Here is a 20,707-nt window from a genome sequence, read left to right as displayed (position 1 = left end):
AAAATAGGTGTATTTAAATAGCTGCTTTGATCACCTCAAAGCGTTATGCACATTTGTCAAATGTGCACGTCGCAGTTACATTCTGCAGTTGGCGGAAAAGATGAGCATTGATTCAAAGTTCCGCACAGCTCTACTCCTCATTAGGTTTGCAGACGTGGCTCCATATTGACAATAGAGCGCTCTCCACAGAGGGGGGGATCACATTGAGCTCTGCGCTTTAAGCAAGAACCTCACCTCCCATCTTGATACTTACAATAGCTCTGCACACAGCAGAAAGTGTGCAGGGAAACAAAACATCAGCACATCTAAGTCGCCGCTTACTTGACCTGTTTCATAAATCACCTCAAGTGACCAGGGAAATCTATTTGCCTAATTGTGCTGTTTTGAAGCTAATCAATTGTAACAAATATAACCATCCTAAATTGCAAATATTTTTTTGTAAAACTGATCTATTTGGTTTCTGGTACATATTTGCCAACATTGGGAGAACATTTTTGTATCAAATATGTGTTTACAGGATATAAGCTGATACTGTGCAAGATCTAGAGTCAAGTTTAATTGGCTGCTAAATACGACAGCGAGCGGTTGTTTTTGGCTAGATTAGAGGAGAGCTCATGACCACACTCACTACCCACTCACTGCTGATGGATGGAATTGCTCAACATGCCTATCTATGCAAATCCTTTGGGATCGGCGCTTCTGCCTATGCCTTTTGTCAGTCAGTGGGCGGAAAGAAGGCAGCGGCACCGTCAGACAGCAGAAAAAACACACACTTGATGTCATGCTGATTAGCAGAATGAGTGGGTCGGCATTAATTGAGCAAGCGGAATCAGCATTGCTGGAATAACAGTTTCCGCGTGTCTGCTGCATGATAGGAATCCTACAACACACAATCTGCAATGAGGGCCATCTGACAGAACAACTAATTCCAACAACAGGGTTGAACGATTTAACATTTTGCAAGACACACACAAACATATATATATATATATGGGCATATACGTATATACGCATATAGTATGTATACACGCACACACACACACACACACACACACGCTGAATTGTTGAATAACAAGGGCGTCTGAAGATGTCGTCAGGAAAAGTAGAAGATTTATGGGAACCACAATGTGAGCGGAGCTTGCCCGATTCCTGGAAACTTCCCTTCACAACTCTAAATCAGTGTAAAGCCCATTTTCCAGCTCAGCTTTTCTGGACAAAACCATTTTTAGATGGCATAATCCAAGCCGTGTTTCTCACATCTCCTCCCCCCCTTTTGACTCTTTGGGTCTTGTATAGATGCCAAGGGCATGGCTTGAGGCTAGACAGCCTTGTTGAGAGCCTTGCTAAGAGCACCGTTGTCGGAAGCAGTGGCATTGAATGATGCTTTTAGTCACAATGACTCACCTCTGTAATAGAAGAGACACAAGTCTGACAGCACAAACCACCTCTTTTTCCACAGCTTCATCCCTGAGCTGTCCTGCAAAGACACCAGAACAAAAGAACTGCCATTAGATACAAAACAAATATTTCAACCAAACAGAACAATTAAGGTTCTTAATTTGTTCCGCATTTGACCACATTTTCTTGATTAATACTGCGGAAAATTAATGAAAGGTTTTTAAATTGATTTTCATAATGAGAATTTGTTTGCTATTAACGTTGAGCAGAGAAATACCGCCTGTAGGGTTGCCATATTATTTCTCTTTTTGCTGTAGCTTTTAGAAAAGGTTTTTATTGGTCGTTGAGTGTTTAAGAGGTATAATACAGAGTATTCAAAAGAAATGACAAACTGTTAGCCAAAGTTTTGTCAAAACAGTTGACACTATGCTCTGTGGAACTCTTCTTGGAATGCTCTAGCTGGCAAAAGCATCACTTTAATGAGACCGAATTGAAAAACAAGCATTTCACTTTGCCTTCACAGAGGCATTCAGATGACCCCAATGGATGCGCTGAAGGGTTTCTCTTTTTCTTCCTAAGAAGCAAGGAAATAAGTGAAAATCCAGCTTTTATCAGGGTAGCAGAATTGTGAAAGAAACGGCAGCCGCCAGCTGGACCAAAAGAAGCCTTGGTGTAGTAAAAGGACGGTGCCGGGAGGCTGCAATCAAAACTAAATGAGCTTGCCACTTAGGACGCCTGAGAGTCCTGTCAGGCAAACGAGCGCCTCAAGCATTGCCCCCCTTTTCACCCCGCTGCTGCAAGTGGGAGCATTGATGAAGGACTGCTATTCAAACAGCGGGTGTTCTGACCCAACAGCAAAAGTGGACTAAGAAATCAGATCCTGGATGGCATCTTATGCATATAAATGCGTGGTGGACATGAAAAGGTCTACACACCCCTGTTCAAATTCCAGTTTTTTAGAAATTATTTCTATATTACTTATGTGATTGAAAACCTGCCTTACCCAATTAAATTAAATAAAAAGAGGGAAAGTAAAAAAATAAACAATTAACGATGTGGTTGCAAACTCGCATTCATCCATGTCAAATAGAAGTCAGCATACACTCATCAGTTTAAAAACATTGCAAAAACTTAAATGTGTAGTCTCTCGCTGGCCACAGTAATTCCAAAAGGGAACACTGATCTATTGAGAAATAAAAAATAAAACCCAGAGGCCATCCTGGTGGAGAATTTGCCTACAGAAATGATAACAAATATTGTCAGAAGTGCTTTGTTTACCTGCTTATAGAGCCAGTTCCTCTTTATGACTGGAGCACTGGGATTCTTCCTGATAGAATTTGATCTCTTTCCAAAATTATGAAGCTTTTTGGGAGGTCTCGATGCCTACAGATAGAATATCAACGGCAGTTATTGTTTCCTTCCAAAACGCTACTTTTTGTTAGTTTGTTGCAAAGTGCAACAATTATTTTATGTAACTCACCCTTGCTGCTGCACTGGATTGGTTAGCGGCAGAGTCAGAGCTGCTCGTGTTGTTGGACGCCTCACTCATGGTGCTTTTTGGCTGTTCCTTCTTTTCATTCACCGGCACTTTGGCGGCAGATCTAAACAAGCCAAACAAGAGCACTTGAAATCCAAAATTGCAGATTAGGGTAGAGAACGGAAGCAGGCAGTCTCTCTTGTCTAATGACTTATCATTCCACTTGAGTTCAAACTTTTGCCACAACATCTCATCTTGGAACAAAGAGTCGAGCCAATGACACCCGCAGTCACTTGAGAAAACATTTCCAGTTGTTTGAGAATGCTGACAAACTGAAATACAGCCATACGACAGCAGTTATATGAATGTTACTACACGTTCAGGAAAGCTGTCATCGGTTTGAGCACTGTGTAAATCAAGTTGTGTCTGGCCCACGGGGATGTCCTACATTCTTTAGGTGGGGAACGACGTTGTAATCCAGTTGGAAACATGACACCACAGAAGCACTGCGCCGTCTTTCGGGTCAGTGACTGAGCACGCAACAAACTCCATTTCACTCGGCAAACTTGCTCGTTTGATGCCCGTGACCCCAAGATCCTCAGATTACATGGTGTCGTGCTTCTTTTACATTCATTCCGTCTGTCATTCCTTGTTACGCACGAGCCCGAAACGATTGGAGCAGCAAAGACACTCGGATTCCATGCTGTCATTATCAGGGTGCACATACGAGAAACCATAATATGAAATGACTTGGTCTCAGTTTAAAAATAAATAAATAAAAAGGGGGATGCAGGCACCACTCACATGATACTTGATCTCATGCAGCATGTTTAACACAGATTGCTTACCTGTATCTTGAGCCGAAGTTAGGCTGTTTGGCTTTGTTAGTAACAAGCTGCAGCAACATTTTTTTCCATTCAAAATATTAGGTAACTACCGTATTTTCTGCACTATAAGGCGGACCTAAAAACCTCCAATTTTCTCAAAAGCCGACAGTGCGGCTTATAATCAGGTGCGCCTTATATATGGACCAATATTGAGCCACTTCAGCAGGCGTGTCCAAAGTCCGGCCCACGGGCCAAATGTATACGTATATCTTATATTGGACAACGTTTTAAAATGGGCCATTCGTTAAAAGTGCGCCTTATAGTGCGGAAAATACGGTACTAATGACCACCCATGAGGTTTATTCTTTCATTATTAAAAGATTGCCATGACAGCAAACTGAATAATTCATTGACACTGGACAAGCAGCTGACTCATGCTACTTTGAATCAAAGTGGACACAATTTTTAACCCTAAAATAGTTTCCTGTGGAAAATGATGACTGGCCGCTGAGATTTGCTTCCTCTGGTTAATGAGCACTAAAGATTTGCTGCACTTGCAGTGAAAAGTCAAAACTTGAGTGAAGCACAATCAGTGATGTGTCAAATGGCCCTTAAAACACTGCAACGGCCATCAAGGGAAGAGACAATCTGTTGTGAAGGCACTGTGAAATTTATAATCTTTAAAGAAGAAGAATAGGGAAAATTGCTAATTGCTTTAGTCATTCTAATAACTCACCACGCGGTGAAATTAAAATCTATTGTATTGTACAAGTGCTAGCCGAATAAGACAATTCGTTAACATCCCTCACAGGAGCTCTAAATGTTTTTATTACGGTGGGCTGAGGACAAATGAATGGAGGAACCTCTAAAGTTATAATAATTGACCTCAATTTCCATTGGAAGTGAAGAATGTTCTAAAGTTCGTCAAAAACTTGTCAGATAGGTCACAACAGAGAGGCCTTGAGGTTCCACTCTAATGCAAATGACGAAATATTTTTCACAGTCATATTGGAAGCTAAAAAGTTGTTTTCAACAATACTTTTAATACACAAGATTTGTCCCATACTGAAGTCTAAGGCCATTTTGTACAACATGTTATTCTGACTGCCTGTCAACTTTTAAAATGCTATTTGGGGAGTTAGGTTGGAGATCCTCCCTCTCCCTCCGATTCAATTTTGTAGTGGTTATGATTATGACTTTGGAAGACAGTAATAGTCGGAGCAAAACAACAAAACTACACGACAGCTATGTTTTGGACCGCACTGTCATTCCTGAGCATTTTCTTCATCTAAAAAATGAAGTATGTGGCAGTACACAGACACACACACAGACACACACACAAGCATGCCCATCGCAAAGGCAAAATAAAAAGATGGCTGACTCCTGCACAAGCCACTTAGTATTACGGCGTACATAATTCCTGAATATGATAATTACATTCGGACTACTCTCTCTACTGTCTGGCACTAAGCTTTCTACTTCCAAAAAACATCCGCACATTACTAGACTAAGTAAGTTGTAGGTCGAAATCAAATCCATCTTAATGTCTTGAATCATAAATTAATTAAGTCTAGTCATTTGCTGATAACAGTAAATGAAATAAGCAGAGTTTGCAGTAGTATGATTTTAAATTTCGCAGGAGGCTGTAAGGAGAGAAGAGCAGATGAAAATATGATTAAAAGCAGATTGCTCAACTGAAAGCGTGTGGTTTGGAACTCCTCTGCTGCTGTGTGGCCTGTCATTAACAAGGCGAACTATTACTTATGCATATGAGGCTTGATGCTTTAGATCACTGGGCACAGCATATGTGTGTCGTGCACGTGTCTATTAGGGTCCGAAGAGCCAACAGTGTACAGTGATGTGTGTGTGTGTGTGTGTGTGGGTAACTGAACTGAAACTGGCTGAGGGTGCATTTTAAAATGACCACACAGCGTTTCTAAAGAAAGAACTAATACCTTTGTTTGATAATGGACCAAACCTTTTTCTCTTTCTTTTGGCTGTACAAAAGACCTGGGATCAGAATAGACTGTAGAGCTGAGCAGTGGAGTACAATTTACAGATATTTGGAGAGCTCAACCAGCCTTATCGCATGAATGCGCCTCTGTTCTATCCAAGTAAGCGACGAGGTGAGCTTATGCTTATAGCAACACGTTTCTTCACAATGTGTCATCCGACTGGTTTGTTATCATGCAACCTTTGCAGAGTCAGAGTAGATTTGGTGGAAATGAGTACATGGTCAACACAAGGTGGTGATACCAGAGATTTACCCAGCAGCTTTTTATTTTTTTATCTTATAAAGGCGATACAGCTTCGCCTTTTGTCTCCGGTATCTGTTCTAAGATTTGGTCGAACACAAGAGACAGGACTTTGGAATGTAAATGCATAACAGGTTCTCAGGCAAGGCAAGCATTCAAATGTGTGTTAGTGTGCATCAACAAGGCTTCTCATCACACTGACACGCTCAAGTGCTTTACAGACACACAAATGCCCGTAGCCAACAGTGCTTTTTTACCTGCGACACGCTGGGTGAAACATTTTGCCACAATACACACTACAAAACAAAGGGAAGAAAACTCTGGATGTTATGTCAGGTGGGATTTTTGCATAAAAAACTCACAATGGAACCTTTGAAGACTCGAACACTGGAATAATGTCAATTTTGAGAACCAAACAAAACTTTTATGGAACATTTTAACGTTAACTGTGAAAGAAGGCTAACATTAGCTGACCTCCACCATTTAGTAAAAGGTAAAAATAATAATCATAATAATAATACAAATCGCAATGGCTAAAACATTCTTAATTTAACCACTGAATTGATGCTGTCTTTTCTTTTTCATATTTGTCAGACAAGCCCAAAAATCCTAAAAATGACCAAATCGTATCTTAACATTTTTCGGACCCGAGTTGAAGTAACATGAAGACAGCAATCCAAAATTTGGAGTCTTGTGCGAATGTAATCCTTCTTTTTTTTTTAAATTCAATTCCACATTGTATGAACGTGTTCGACTTTCAAGGTTCCATTGTAATTAAATATTGTCGACAATACCAATGTTGAAATTAATCTAACCCAATAGCAATCTGTCTTAATAATAAATAAATAAATAAATAAATAAATATGAATAAATAGTTGATACTCTAAACTGTAGTCACAAAACGTTGCATTTGCATACATGGCGAAGGTCAGGCTTTGGTAAACATGTCTCATGTGAGCTGTCCAAATATTTGCTGTCATCAAGCGCATAATCATGGGGATGACTAAAAATAGCTTGAAACATGCACAGCAAAGACAAAATGGTAAGGCGGCCTTCCTTTGGACCTCAATATGAGCAGCAAAACAGGAAACTTGAATAAGAAGTGAAAGACTTGTGTGACACTCAAAGGAACAGAAAATGGCATCAGACCAAAAACTGAAACAGAAATCACGTAAGTAGTGACCAAGTTAATCAGGAGAACGGCCTGCCCTGAACACTTGAGAGAAACAAACGATAAAGCAGTTCTGATGTCGCATGACTTTTCATTGTTTTTTTTTGTATTTGACCACATTTGTCTCTGATGGCCTCAAAGTTATCTTTGGGAACATTGCAATGCCAAATTTGAGTGCAGTCAGAGGAACATTTCCATGTGGCCTCTTTATCTGTGAGGCCGATAAAATTGTCTCTTTTCTGCTTGTTCCGAAGCTTTTTCACAGAAAAGCAGCCAAATGTTTGACATTTTCCATTCTATTATTTTTTCTAACGCAGAGTCAAATATATGGTACCGTATTTTCCAGCCTATAAGGCGCACCGGACTATAAGGCGCACCTTCAATGAATGGCCCATTTTAAAACTTTATCCTTATATAAGGCGCACCGGACTATAAGGCGCACCATTAATGCATCATGTCAGATTTTTAATCCAAATCAAATCATTCTCCATTTTATCTTTTTTATTTCAACTTCAGACGGAACAAATTACTTTATAATCATAAAATAATGATCCATAGTCTTTTTGATTCATGATTCATAGTCTTCAGCGGGCCACTTATGATTGATTTCATGACACAATGCTTTGGGCCAGTTTAAATTTAGGAATTTGGTCCATATATAAGGCGCACCGGACTATAAGGCGCACTGTTGGTTTTTGAGAAAATTTTAGGTTTTTAGGTGCGCCTTATAGGGCGGAAAATACGGTATATCCTTTTTTTTTTTTTTTTGCATATTTCCAATTTAGATGTCATCTTGCACCAGCATGTTGTGCCTATTTATGTGAAAAGCAGCAGAGAAGTGAGAGAAACGCAGCGAGGGTAGGAATGTGTCGAGAGCGTGCGGTGTGATGCTTCTCGCGCGACACGAAGCCGCATGAGCGTTCGTTCCCATTTCTGATAAAACGAAATGAAACTTGGGAATTTGGAACAGATGACTGAAAGGCAGCACTGTAGATTTAAACTGAAGGTCTACGATGTACTGTAAATTGTACGCACAAGTTATTCTTGGTTTAAAAAATGTTGTTCCCTTTCAAGTTCCTACTTTTAAGTCTCACCGATGGGGAACAAAACTACCACCGAGTGGACAAGCTGTAGATGTTTTGCTGAACTCAGCTGATGAACATAACATTGGATGGGGGAACTTACAAGAACGGTCACAAACTTGAACTTGCGTGTGAGTGATCACATTCCGACCGGCTGATGCACACTTGATACAAAGGCCGTTTGAGTTTCTGCCTCCATCTTACAAATAATTGGCAAGGGCACTTACAACAGCCTTTGACTGATGGGGGCAGAGATGCAATTAGAGTCAGAGGCTGGGAAGGCATCGGAAGTTTCAGCAGCATGTCGCCGTGCTGGAAACGCAAGCCAGTGACATTCTGATGAAAAAAAAAAACACAAGACTTACTGTTCGTTGATGACAAAGATGCAGTTGTCTTGAGAAGGCGAGCCTGAGACGGGATGCTTGCAAGTCACCTTTCGCTCATTATGGCTATGAAAAAGAGCAGAAGGGAGGGAGAAAAGTGGTGAGAAAGTGTCAGCTACACTGGACAGAACCATTTTTTTTAACATTCAAAATAAGATTATGAAGGAATAAGGTAAGAAATGATTTTGAATTGGGCCCGGACGATTAATCAGCTAGTCGATTTTCATGACTTTTTATTCTATTACGATATGATAACACATATAAATATTCTAAAAAAAGTACTGTACTGTAGATAATAGTAAGAATGATACTGGATTTGGTTCATGTAAAATAATGCCAATCAGGGCTGTGGACTCGGAGACTCGGACTTGTCGGACTCGGTCATTTCTGCCGGACTCGGACTCGGTGCTGATTTTGACCGAGTCCACCGAGTCCGACAATAAAAAAAATACGTTCAATTTTATTTTCATCATGCTGCTGAGAATGCGCGTAGGAATACTGTCCACAGCCCTGCTTGCTTGTTATGAAGACAAATATAGTTGTTGCGTGCGCGTCCGCCTGCCTGCGTGCGTGCACGTACAAGACCCACAATGCAGCCAAGATGGAAGAACCCGGGAGCAGCGAGAGAACAATGTTTTGCCTCTAGATTTGAGGGGGAAACGGAGCGTAAGTTACGATCAATGCGGCCACGTTGAGTTGCACTTAGGCTAATGTTTACATTATGTACCAATGTCAAGGACGAGTATGTCACCCAGCTTATATCATTGATGTGTTTCGATAGTCGTGGGGTCGTCACTAATTATTTGTGTTTAGATAAATGTCTGAGCTATAATGGTGTAATTAATGATTAAAACTTGAAAGTATCTGTTTATTGTATTCGTTTATATGTTTAATAAAGACAAAGCCATCACAAAACTGTGGTAATTATTTAGATTTTCATCTAAATTAGCCTTGAATAAAGACTAAGCAGTCACATGAATTAACAGAAAAAATGGACAGCCGGACTCGGACTCGTGGTCAAGAGGCCGGATTCGGACTCGGTGCAAAAATCCGACCGAGTCCACAGCCCTGATGCAAATAATATCATACAGCTCAGCTCTGACAGTTTACATAAAAACTGAATCCAAATAGAAAAGGGCCGAACTCTTCCAAACACTGTCGGATTAAAAAAACATTCAAATATTTATTCATGAAATATCAAAAGCTCCTCATTCCGCCCAAAAAAGGATACATATATCTTAAGTTGTTTGAAGTTAAGTGTGTAAGATAGCAAAAGACATACTTCCCCTCTCTCAAGGGCAGTGCTGAATGATTTAGATGTAAAAGTTGAATCTTGCAAAACTATTCCATTCCTTTATTAATAATAACAAATCTCACCACAATCTACGATATGAACTGGGGTTAACTCTTTTGCGGTCCTGCCTGCTTTGCCACATCCATGCTTAAGCCAACTTATCCCAACACGATTAGAATTCCAATCTCACCGATTGGTCGCAGCTTTCCAAGTTGCGTGGTCAGCCTTTTTGTGTCACGCCGATGGTCGGAGAAACACAACTAGCATCTACTGTCACTCATAAATCATGTGTTTAAGAGTCGGGATTTTGAACTGTGACAAGTATGCATAATTGATTCAACACAGAGCCTGGGCTCATCATACCACACGCGTGGCATTATACGTTGCATTTCCGTGATGGTTTCGTAACTGCCGACGGCTGTCGATATAAAGCAAAGCCCCAAGTTGAACGAGTGCAGGGGCAATTAAAGACGACTTTCCATCACATATGTGAAGAGAAGCAATGTCAACAATCTTTCCACGTGCTTTTACATTTCGATTCGCCTTCAACACAAGGGAGTCAAACTGCAGCCCAAAAATAACACAGCCTTTAAAGACACGCTTCTCGTGTGCTGAAAAGAGCAAATACCGAGAGGGGAAATAGGAGGGTTTGGTTTCAGTTTAGCGTGGTGGGGAATAGTCTCCACAGTTCACGTCCATAATTACAGACTGTTGGAAACAGAGCACCATGGACACATGGCACCGTAATTCACACGTAACCTCTTGAAAGAATATAATACATTGGTTTAAACAGCACGAGTTAATGCATTTAGCCGAGAAATGGAACAAGGGTGAGTTTATTTCCATCAAAATGTATCACGACCACTTCAAAAGTCTTTCTTGAGCGTTTGCATTCGCTTTAAACTTGATAATTGATTCACAAGGTTTTGTGGTTTAGACCCGATGGCCACAGAGGATATTACAGTATGTGCTAATAATATGTGCTATTGACCTCATGGAAAGAAAAAAAGAGGGATAGAAAAGCAGTATAAAATACAGAAATACACCCCAAAAAAATCTTCCTCCGGTTCAGGCTTGAACCGCGTGATTACATGGCTCTGTCTCTATAGTTACGACAAATACTTGAATTTGATATAGCGATGTGGTATTGGCCGAAAATCGCAATGACCTTGATATAAATGAGTTGGCCAAGTCTGTGGTTTTCTTATTGCTGAAGTGTCCACTTTCAAGAACACTGACTGGAACATTTGAAGTCGATTTGTCATGTTTAATCGCAGTTTCTTAAGAAGGGCAATGTTCAATCCCAAACAAAACTGTGCACTTCTGCCCTCTTATCTAAAGATGTGACTTAAAAGAAAAATATGTCAGCAAGATCATTTTATAAATTAGTTTCATGTCTCATTTTCCATTAGCTTAACCTTTCCAACTTGCAACTAGGGCTATAAAAGTTTGGGGCTTTTCATTCTATTTAGCTTTTTATTTCATAAGTCTTGGTTTGGGAGGATTTGGTTGGTTTGAATTGGTTTTCAGAACCAGTTTGTAAGTTTGATCTTGTTCCAAAAATGCTTTTGCACTTGTAGGACAGTTAAGAATTGTATCTTACTTGCATTACTGTTTAACACAGAGAATACGTATTTTAATTTGTGGCGTTTTCTATTAAAAAGAAAAATAATTAACTTAAAATTGTCTACCAGCGTAGATGTCTCCAATTGTGGCTTCTTTGTCACACAGGGCAGGCCTGACATTGACCAGTCCTACAAACAGTAAACACATAAACCATGGCTAATATTAGGCCATTTGTGACAGAAGCTATAATTACAAAAAAAAAGAAAAGAAAAAAATATAAATATATTTTATCAAAACGCATCGAGTGACTAAACTTAGCAATAACGTCGCTCAAAATGGTTGCACATGTTATGAGGGATGTGGTCTGTGGTCGCAGTAGTCGGCAGTAAGTTGGGGATTATTTCAAGGCAACATATGGTAACATTTCTTTGCGCTTCACAAAGAGGGCAAAACATGGTCTTCATTTTTCGTTATTTATTGTTGTTTTCGAGAGGAGAAATTGGTTTAAGAGGTGGATCGGGACGAAGGACACGTCTTGTCTTTAGATCTCAAGAGGTGGAGAACTTGGCCATGCGAGCATGATGAGGTGATTGCCTCACAGTGGGAAGGGCGGGGCAGTCTCCTGAGGTCTGAACCGTCTTGTCCATAATAATGAGCAGTGAACTGTAGAAGTGGGGAGCTTGAGGTCAGCACCTCCCAAGCTTAGTTTTTATTGAGCTGGGGGGGTCTTTGATCTTGAACGCCTCTTCTACTACTACTAGGTCAAGCACTAACAACTAAAGGCCTGCCGCATTGCAAGTTTCCTAACATCAAATCAGATTATTTTAACAACAGCGGTTGGTAGCTTTGTGGAATTATTTGAAAATCAAATAAAAGCTGGAATTAAATGCTTATTTGAGAAGTGAGGGGGAATTCCTAAATCTTGAGCTGAAATGGAAAAATGAGATCAGCAACCACTTGGAGAGTTTGAACTGATCAACTGATCCCATTTGAAGTGTTATGCTAACGTTAGCGGCAACGCAAAAATGAACGCCGCTTCGAGGAAACTTCTGTGAAGAGGTCAGGCCATCCAGCATCGTTTTCCCTCACTACATAGATTGGTTGCCTTAATCACCACTTCACAAGTGCCAAGTAGGATGGCATCCTTCCTCTGGTAGTGCTGCGCGGGTCAAATTTTATGACCCTATTAAATAAGTCCACGCGATAGACAATTCCGACTCCTGCACCATAACCTTATTTCCTATCAGAACAAGACACACTCAGCTCTCTTTTCACACGAGGTGTTTATCACCTAATCACACTGTTGGTGTGGACCTAAATCAAAATGCCTCAGTATCATTATAAAAATTTCAGAACACTAATTTTCTTTTGATATTCCATTTTATAATTTTTTTTCCCCCCATAGGAAATAAAATCAGAAACACTGACTTCAAAGTATGGCAAATCATTTGAAGCTTGCATATTAGAGGTCTCCTGAGATTTTGTGAGGTCGTTCAGGATATTTTGACATTTTTTTGGCATTATGCATGGCAATCGTTAGAGTACTGAGAGTACTCTTGGTGATACTAACTGACAAGCTGACAGGTGGAAGGTCTCAGCCGGTTCATTGTCTTTCATTGGTGTAACATTTAAATAAAATAAAAAATAAAAAGCCTGTAAAGCTGAGTTTATTAAATGCAAAGGGACAGGAGATGTGCCGTAGCATCAGGTGACTGTCCTCAACTACAAGTGAAAAGACTTGAACTGGAGAGGAACTCCTCAATACCACATGAGGTATGAATGGCCCTCCTCACAAAAGCCGGTCTGAATAAGCAGAATAGGCAGTTTGGACGAGTGCATGTGGGGGGCAACAGAAGAAAAGACCAAAAAGACAAAAAAGACCCCCTTCGCAACCCCCCCTCCTGAGGGTGGCCACCAAAAATGCAACAAGTACTGCTACAAAATCAGCCGAGCCATTTACACTAATGTATTTATGAGAATCTTGAAAACATGGGGAAATCTGCCGGGAGTTTAAGCTTTGACTTTCACCTTTCAACCTAACCATAGCAAACAGCTGCTCATTCAGGCAACAAATCAGATTTTTTTTCGTCCAAATAATTCAATTATTCACCCCCCTAAGGCAAGTTGTGACTGTGATAAAACGGTGTCAAGGTGACACAGCTGAACAGATGATTTGAGCGCGATGGTGACAAAATGACTTTTAAAACAAAATATGGAAAAAAAAATTCATTCGACTTCACCGTAGATGCAGTCGCGTGAAAACAAAACAATGAATTGCTCATGTAACACATATTTAAACATCAGGCTACTGTAAAGACAAAGTCAAATGTGTCATGAGTGACCCAAAATAGTATTCAGAACTATCTAATCAAGGTCGGCTTCTTAAAGAAACGGATGAAGACCTCAGGCTGGGATAATAAGACTATTTAGAAGTGCTTTACAGTAACACTGGAGTAAATAAGGTCATAGGAAGACTTCAACTTGACCAAGAGATGATTGGGTGAAATTGAGCTGGGGCTGTTTATCCTCCCATGACTCAAAGCCTAAAATCAAATCAGACGCTTCCCCCCGCTGTGATAGATGTGTTGGGTCCAGAGAGCTGGTCAAGCAATTAGGAGTGCAACCGGCCTGTACATCTGCATTGCTGCTAATCCGCTGGTTAATGAGGCCGCAGACGCAAGTTTAATTCATTTGACTTCTCCATCTAAACAGCTCAATTTCCTCAACGGAGACGTTGGTTGATTTTATGGGCCAATCTTCAAAGACAAAGTGCCCCGCCCCCCAAGCTCCCACACAGACCATGTTTCCAACATTGACAAGTACACTCAACTCAGATGACTTTTTTGGGGGGGCTTTTGATAACCAGTAATTCGTTATTTTTCCTTTGACAATGAGACATCTGCTTGGCCATGCATACACGACACATTGGAGCCACAGACAAAATATAGCCTGTAGTCACTTTTTACTGCTTGGACACGAGTCTCTGCTGGGACGAAACAAGCTGATAACATCGTGTATGCAAACATTGGAACAGTGAACAACCAGGTCAATTGATTTTTAAAATAATTCATGCTTAAAAGCAAACAGTGTCTCACTGACAACACTTGATAACATGGTCGTGTAGATGCGGTTTGGGTGGTTTGTAGAGAGTAAGGCATTTAGTTGCAGAGTAACAACCCGTAATTACCGGCTAAAAACTTCAAAGAGTCAGCAATACAACCAGAAGTAACGGTCATATTTACATGCAAGTGTCCTGTGTGCAAACTATGGCTTATACTGACTGCTTGGAATTTCGAAAAAGAACCACAAATAGGATGTGCATGTACATAATGCAAGCTCAAAATTTGATGCCTGAGACCCTCGGTGTCAAACTCAAGGCCTGGGGGCCAGATACGGCCCGCCACATCATTGAATGTGGCCCGCAAAGACAAATTGTGCATCAAATTCATGTCATTACTAGAATTGCAAATTGTCTTCACTTTTAATATATATGTATATATTTTTTAAACATTTGACCAGTTTTTACTCGCCTGATTTAAAAACGAGTTATTTGTCAGTTTGTTTTGTACCTTTTACTGTATATAATATGAGGTGCTCATACATTTATTTGAGTCGACAGTCATAATGGCCCGCCCTGAAAGATGGAATGCGGCCGGCGAAAAAAATGAGTTTGACATCCCTTCCTAAGACCATCCATCCATGCATCCTGCACAGCACTTATTCTAGTGCCGATCACAACTGACTTTGGGAGCATACGGTCGTTAACTTCAAAGAAGACTTAATTTAAATAAAACAATAAGGGGAACCCTGCAGAAAAACATTATCTGCCACCAAATGCAGAGACCAAGTCCCCTCGCTGCACAATTTTTATCACAAAGTGCGACTTTTTAAATATTTAACTGTTTTTACTTACAGTTTCCTGCAAAGTCTCCGTAACGTCCACGCAGGTAACAGGAAAAAAAAAATGGTGAAAAATGGTCGAGAAATGAGGAGCTCTTCTATCCAGTGGGGGGAAAAAACAAGCTAGTAGTTAGTTTCTAGTTGTTATTTACAAATAATCGTGCTGGTGCTTCATCGCCTTGCGATCGAGACGTCCTCCTCGCGCTGACTAACGAGCGACGCGCGCCAGGACTGCGGGCACACACACAAGCTCGTGCACGCGTGCGCGCGCATGCAAAAGCGCTGGAGTGAAACCCGAGAGCTGGTGACGTCACAGCCCGGATGTGAAGCAAAGTGCAGGTTACACACTCGGGAAAACATGGACTAGGATGGGTCACACATCATGACAAACCATTTATTGTAGTTGTGTAGGCTGTGAAAATGAATGGAAACTATGACGTCATGTAATGTGCAGTCTTTTCATTAACAGTTTCAAATTCATGAAATCTAGGCTCATTTTTTCCTTGACTTCAACAATAGCTTCATGATAAAATTATATTAAAAATCTGAGACCACATGTAATATAGTGGAGAATTATTATTTTTTGCACGTATTAGGTAAGGTGCAAAAAAATAAACTGCCTTACAAAGTAGCCACACACCGAGCCCATAAACAAATAAAGTGCAGCTCTGCTACTGGCTACGTGACGTCATCGTCTCTTGATATGCACGTGGCAGATCAAATACGTTTGCTCATTTAAAAGTGCATCATGTAAACGTGAAATGGAATAAATGCATGATGATTTTGTGGCGAACCAAATCATGATCTTAAAACTATTCTTTGTCATGAAATTAAACCTTGTGTCCATTATGAATTTCAACACCTTGAAAATAGCTTACATAAAGTTATCAATAAGTATCTACGGATTTTTTTGAGGTTCCTCCGCAAATTCACAGTTTACACAAAGCAAGCCTGTTTTTTTTTTTTGCAAGATGTGTTCTCTTGCCAGAGAACATAGCACCTCCGCTCATACTTCAGCAAGCCTTGACAAAGGTGACCTGTTGAGAAAACAAATATGGCTGCACTGAGCTGTTAATAACTCATCCTAAAACTATTTGACTCCCCTATGATGAAGTGTTTGTGAATACTACGCACACAGTTCATGGAACCTCCCAGATAGAACCTCCCAGAATATCTGAGAGGGAGAAATTAAAAAATCATTCTGGTTTTGAAGTTTTTTTTCTAACTGGAGTGTGTTGAACTCGCCTGCGTTGACTGCCTTTGTATCACAACTAATTCGAGCTGTATCAAATGTAGTGGCTTGCAGTCTTGTTTATAAATACTGGCGACACACTGACCGGTAAGTGGGAGATGGAACTAAAGATCAGGTTTTTCATAAGAAGCCTGCAGCCATTGAAGAGATGAAAGCCCTAACAATGACCTTGTGACCCTGCCCAGTAGTCAAACAGCTCTTCCGCTCATCAACCTGCTATTTGTGTAGTCAATGGAGCACAAAGACATCCCCAGCCAATCAGCTCCCTCGTAAAGTCTGCTTTTCGCCCACACTTACCATCTTTTGCCGTTTAAATATTCCAACACGAATTTATATATGCGACCATTGACACCATCAGGAATAAGTGAACCACCTTGACCAGCTTTGCAACATCAATAATGCACCACATATCTATTACAAAGTCAGTCCTTCAGCTATCATTGTTTCTCCAGGGAGGATTTCTCTTCAGAGACGTGGGATGTACCTACCACTTGGGACACACAACGGACACTTTATCTGGAGGATACACGGTGTTAGATAAATTGTATATATATGTTATCATGCGTTCCCTAATGAGTACTTATTAATAAGTTATTGCGCAGAATGCTTGCTGTTTCGCCTTGCAGACGTCCACCAGTCCACAACAAGTCATACGATGCTGTCTGGGGCTTCCTGACCTTCTACACCTCTGGGAATCCAAGAAAGTTGCTGATAGCTCAATCTACTCTGTTGATGTCTGCACATGACATTCTGTCCTTGCATTCCTTTCCCATGGCGTCCTGTCTGTAACTACTTGTTTCACATAGAATACTTGTTTATGTCCTTGCGCTCCTTTATTTTCTCATGAGACTAGGCCATGCTTTCCCCCCCACCTGTTAGGGGCTGGTCTCACATTGTAGATAGGGCATCCCTTAATAAAAAGAGCGAGGGGTGTGACAGATCTTTAGTGTATTTTGGACTGCTGTAAGTCTGGATGCACTCCTCGCGAGAAAAGACTCAACATTTTGCCTCACTGGTTTTGTCTGCTGATCCTTTTGCTGATTTTGAACCTGACAGATTTTTGGGGGCTCGTCCGGGATCTCAATAGACCTACTTCGGGTTCCGGCTGACTTTTCGACGCAGGACAAGTCCTTGGCCAAGGCATATAAAGAAACCCTTTTCACGGGGCTGACTCGATCAGTCAGCTGGACGCCGGAGTGGTTGACGAGATCGTCCGAGGGAAAGGCCCAGCGGACTGTGAGTATGAATGTTGATTCTGTTGAAAGGAATGAAAATGTAGTGGCAAGAGGTCACTTGAAACCTTGACAATTCTAGACCCTATCAAGTGCATATTTAGAGACAGTTAAATTCTGTATGGGATGCTGGAGTCCCCTGACGTAAACGTCAGTTAAATTCCACAGGAGGGCAGACTCCTCTGTTTTCTAAAGAAATAAAGAAGTACAGGTAGTTGGAGCAGTTAAATCCCGCTGAGGTGTGGTGGGGCCTCCGCACTAACCTTCCTACTGTGTTAGTTTTCTGCTGCCATCTGTGGTGGGTTTTCCTTATCCCTTGTTTAGCTGGTTTGGCTTCTTTCTCCGTGAAAAGGTAGGTTTTATATTTACTTTGGGAAAAAGGTAAAGATAAGTTTTCCTTACACAATAGGAAGGTTAAAGAGTTGTTAAAATCCACTGGAGGGCGGGCTCCCCTGCTTGCCTGTGAGACGATAGGAATGCGCATTGTGTGTGTGTGTGCGTGTGTATGGTTTGACTGAGAGTGACCTCATTTGAGCTCTGATTTGAGGTTTGAGTCCTCTGTATAAACACGCAGGAGTGTAAACAGTGGCTTTGTGTGGACGAAGGCAAGGATTCTCCGTTTCCTCCGGAGACCCACCACACATCGAACATTTATCCACTGTCCTGTGAACTAAATTGGCTTTAGGACACTGCGGGTGCCATTCAAATTGCCAAATCCGTAAACTAAACAAATAAATCATGGGGACAGCAAATAGCAAGCAAAAGCCGCTGCCCCGACATGAATTGAAATGCAAAGATTGGACATTGATGGAAGAAGTTGACCCCGAAAATGTAAAATATCTTGACAAATGGATAACCGATTACAAATTTGACGGTCAGCTGAAAACAAATTCGTTGAATAACCTAAAACAATCAATTGATGCTAAATGTGGTGTAAAGAGGAATAACGACGGATATCATCTAATAGTAAAATGGGAATTGGAGGCTGAGAAGAGAAAATGTGGGCAGATAAGAGAAAGACTGAGAGATAAGGAAGACGGAGGAAAGATAAAAAAGAACTTGTTGTTGCACAGGCAGGAGGATGATGAGACAGTGTCAGCGCGGGCTCGCTTGAAGGCCAAAGCTGACGATGCGATGAATGAGGATGAAAAAAATTGATCAATCTATAAAGACGGAGATTGCAGCACGCCAAAGTGAACCAATTTTCCCGTCTCTGTACCCCAAATTACCAAGCACAAATCATCCTCCTGAGTATGGTGCTTCTGCTCGTGGTATGTTGACGCGGAGCCGTGCTCGTGGTATGTTGACGCGGGGCCGTGCTAAGTTGGTTCCTTCGGCTGACGCAGACGCATACCCGATGATTGAAGTGGCAAATCCTCATGATGAGGGAGGACCCACAATTTTAGTATACAGAACATGGACCCACGCTGATATAAAATCAGCAATTGAGGGTATAGCGTTGCCCACTGAAGATGTTGATCAATATTGTACCGACATGGGACAACTCATTGCTTCGTACAATTTGAGAGGCGATGAAGTACAACAGGTTTTTATGGCATCTTTAACCAAACATTGGGCAAGCGTTAAAGGCACCTGGGATCCCTTTGATTCCCGGGGCCGTCCATTGGAATGTAACGGGGTGCCATTACAAAGAGAAATTGACCAACTATTGGGCAGGATCAAAATAAAATTTGAACGTAGGGCAAATTACACAGACATTGGCCGAACCAAACAAAAAGAAGATGAGTTGTTTGAAGACTTTAGGCACAGACTCGAGAGAGTGTTCAAGGCCAATAGTGGCTTGGAGCATGGATCTGATGTTTATGACCAACAACTCAAAAACGCTCTACATGCAAATTCGCGACCAGCAATCCAGAGCTGGATCACTAAACATATGATCACTTTCCCGACATCTACCTTGCCACAGTTCATTGATCATGCTATACACGCCGAGAAAGTTGTCAATGCATAAAGAGCAAAAGAGAAGGGGAAAATGGGCACCGTGTTTTTTGTTAAAGGAGAGCAGTCTGAGATGTTTTATCAAAATAAGACCTTCGAACCGCGCCTGGAGGGGCGTGGTCGTAACAAATTCCGTGGCAAGGGTAGAGGGGGGTACAGTCGTGATTCTCCCAATTATGGAACAAATGACCAGCCCGCTTCAGGTCAGTCAAGACGGTACAATGCTGGACCTCCCGTTTGCTGGTCATGTGGGAAAACAGGCCATATAGCAAGAAACTGCCCAGATAATCACAAGGGTGGGAGTAGACCTCCCTTATGACTGGCCGAAGGTCAAAATACAGTTGAAACAACTGTCTTGTCAACAGCTCCCCCTGTTGATGTAGATTTGAACATTCAAGATTTGTTGATGAACAATGTTGAGAAGCCAGTGATAACTCTATTCGTAAACGGGACTCCAATAACCTTTTTGTGTGACTCAGGGGCATGTGTGACCACGTGTCGTGACATACCTGCAGATGTGCAAAGTAACGGTAGATCCTTTTGGGTGAGAGCAGCGAATGGGCTGGCAACCCCAGTTCCCCAGTCTCGACCAGTTTGGATACGGGACCCAGAAGGGGGAAGTTGTTGCATTCCCATTTTGCTGATGCCCAGTTGCCCTATTAATTTGCTAGGTAGAGACGCTCTCACTGCCCTTGGGCTTTCCCTTGTGTCTCTTAATGGTCAAATTGCTGTCAAAAGGCGACACCAGTTACAGATATTTGGCCAATTTCACTGCTACTATTTTTATTCATTGGATTTGGCTGACGCAGAAGTGATGGAATTTGGTTCCCCTCTTTTGGCCCGTGTGGCCACCCTTTTGCGCTGCCCTGAACAAGCAATGGAAGCCAATCAACTACACATAACTATGTGGC

The 20,707-nt window shown here is 41.4% G+C and overlaps 1 protein-coding gene across 6 annotated transcripts in view; it reads right to left on the bottom strand.

Annotated features, from left to right (window-relative positions):
- Window positions 1-20,707, bottom strand: part of LOC133156414 (pleckstrin homology domain-containing family A member 5-like) — a 61,506-nt gene that overhangs the window by 14,259 nt on the left and 26,540 nt on the right. For 5 of the 6 annotated variants that reach the window (XM_061282096.1, XM_061282092.1, XM_061282091.1 and 2 more), the window contains 4 exons: window positions 8,576-8,659; window positions 2,879-2,999; window positions 2,677-2,781; window positions 1,405-1,477 (listed from right to left, as the gene is read on the bottom strand). In XM_061282096.1, the coding sequence (XP_061138080.1) occupies window positions 1,405-1,477; window positions 2,677-2,781; window positions 2,879-2,999; window positions 8,576-8,659 (383 nt within the window). Of the gene's footprint in view, window positions 1-1,404; window positions 1,478-2,676; window positions 2,782-2,878; window positions 3,000-8,575; window positions 8,660-15,366; window positions 15,601-20,707 lie in introns of those variants that run through there. The other variant, XM_061282094.1, reaches the window with a different exon arrangement.

The sequence above is a fragment of the Syngnathus typhle genome, linkage group LG7 (genome assembly GCF_033458585.1).
Source record: "Syngnathus typhle isolate RoL2023-S1 ecotype Sweden linkage group LG7, RoL_Styp_1.0, whole genome shotgun sequence".
Lineage (NCBI taxonomy): Eukaryota > Metazoa > Chordata > Actinopteri > Syngnathiformes > Syngnathidae > Syngnathus > Syngnathus typhle.
This window is presented reverse-complemented; position numbering and strand designations above follow the sequence as displayed.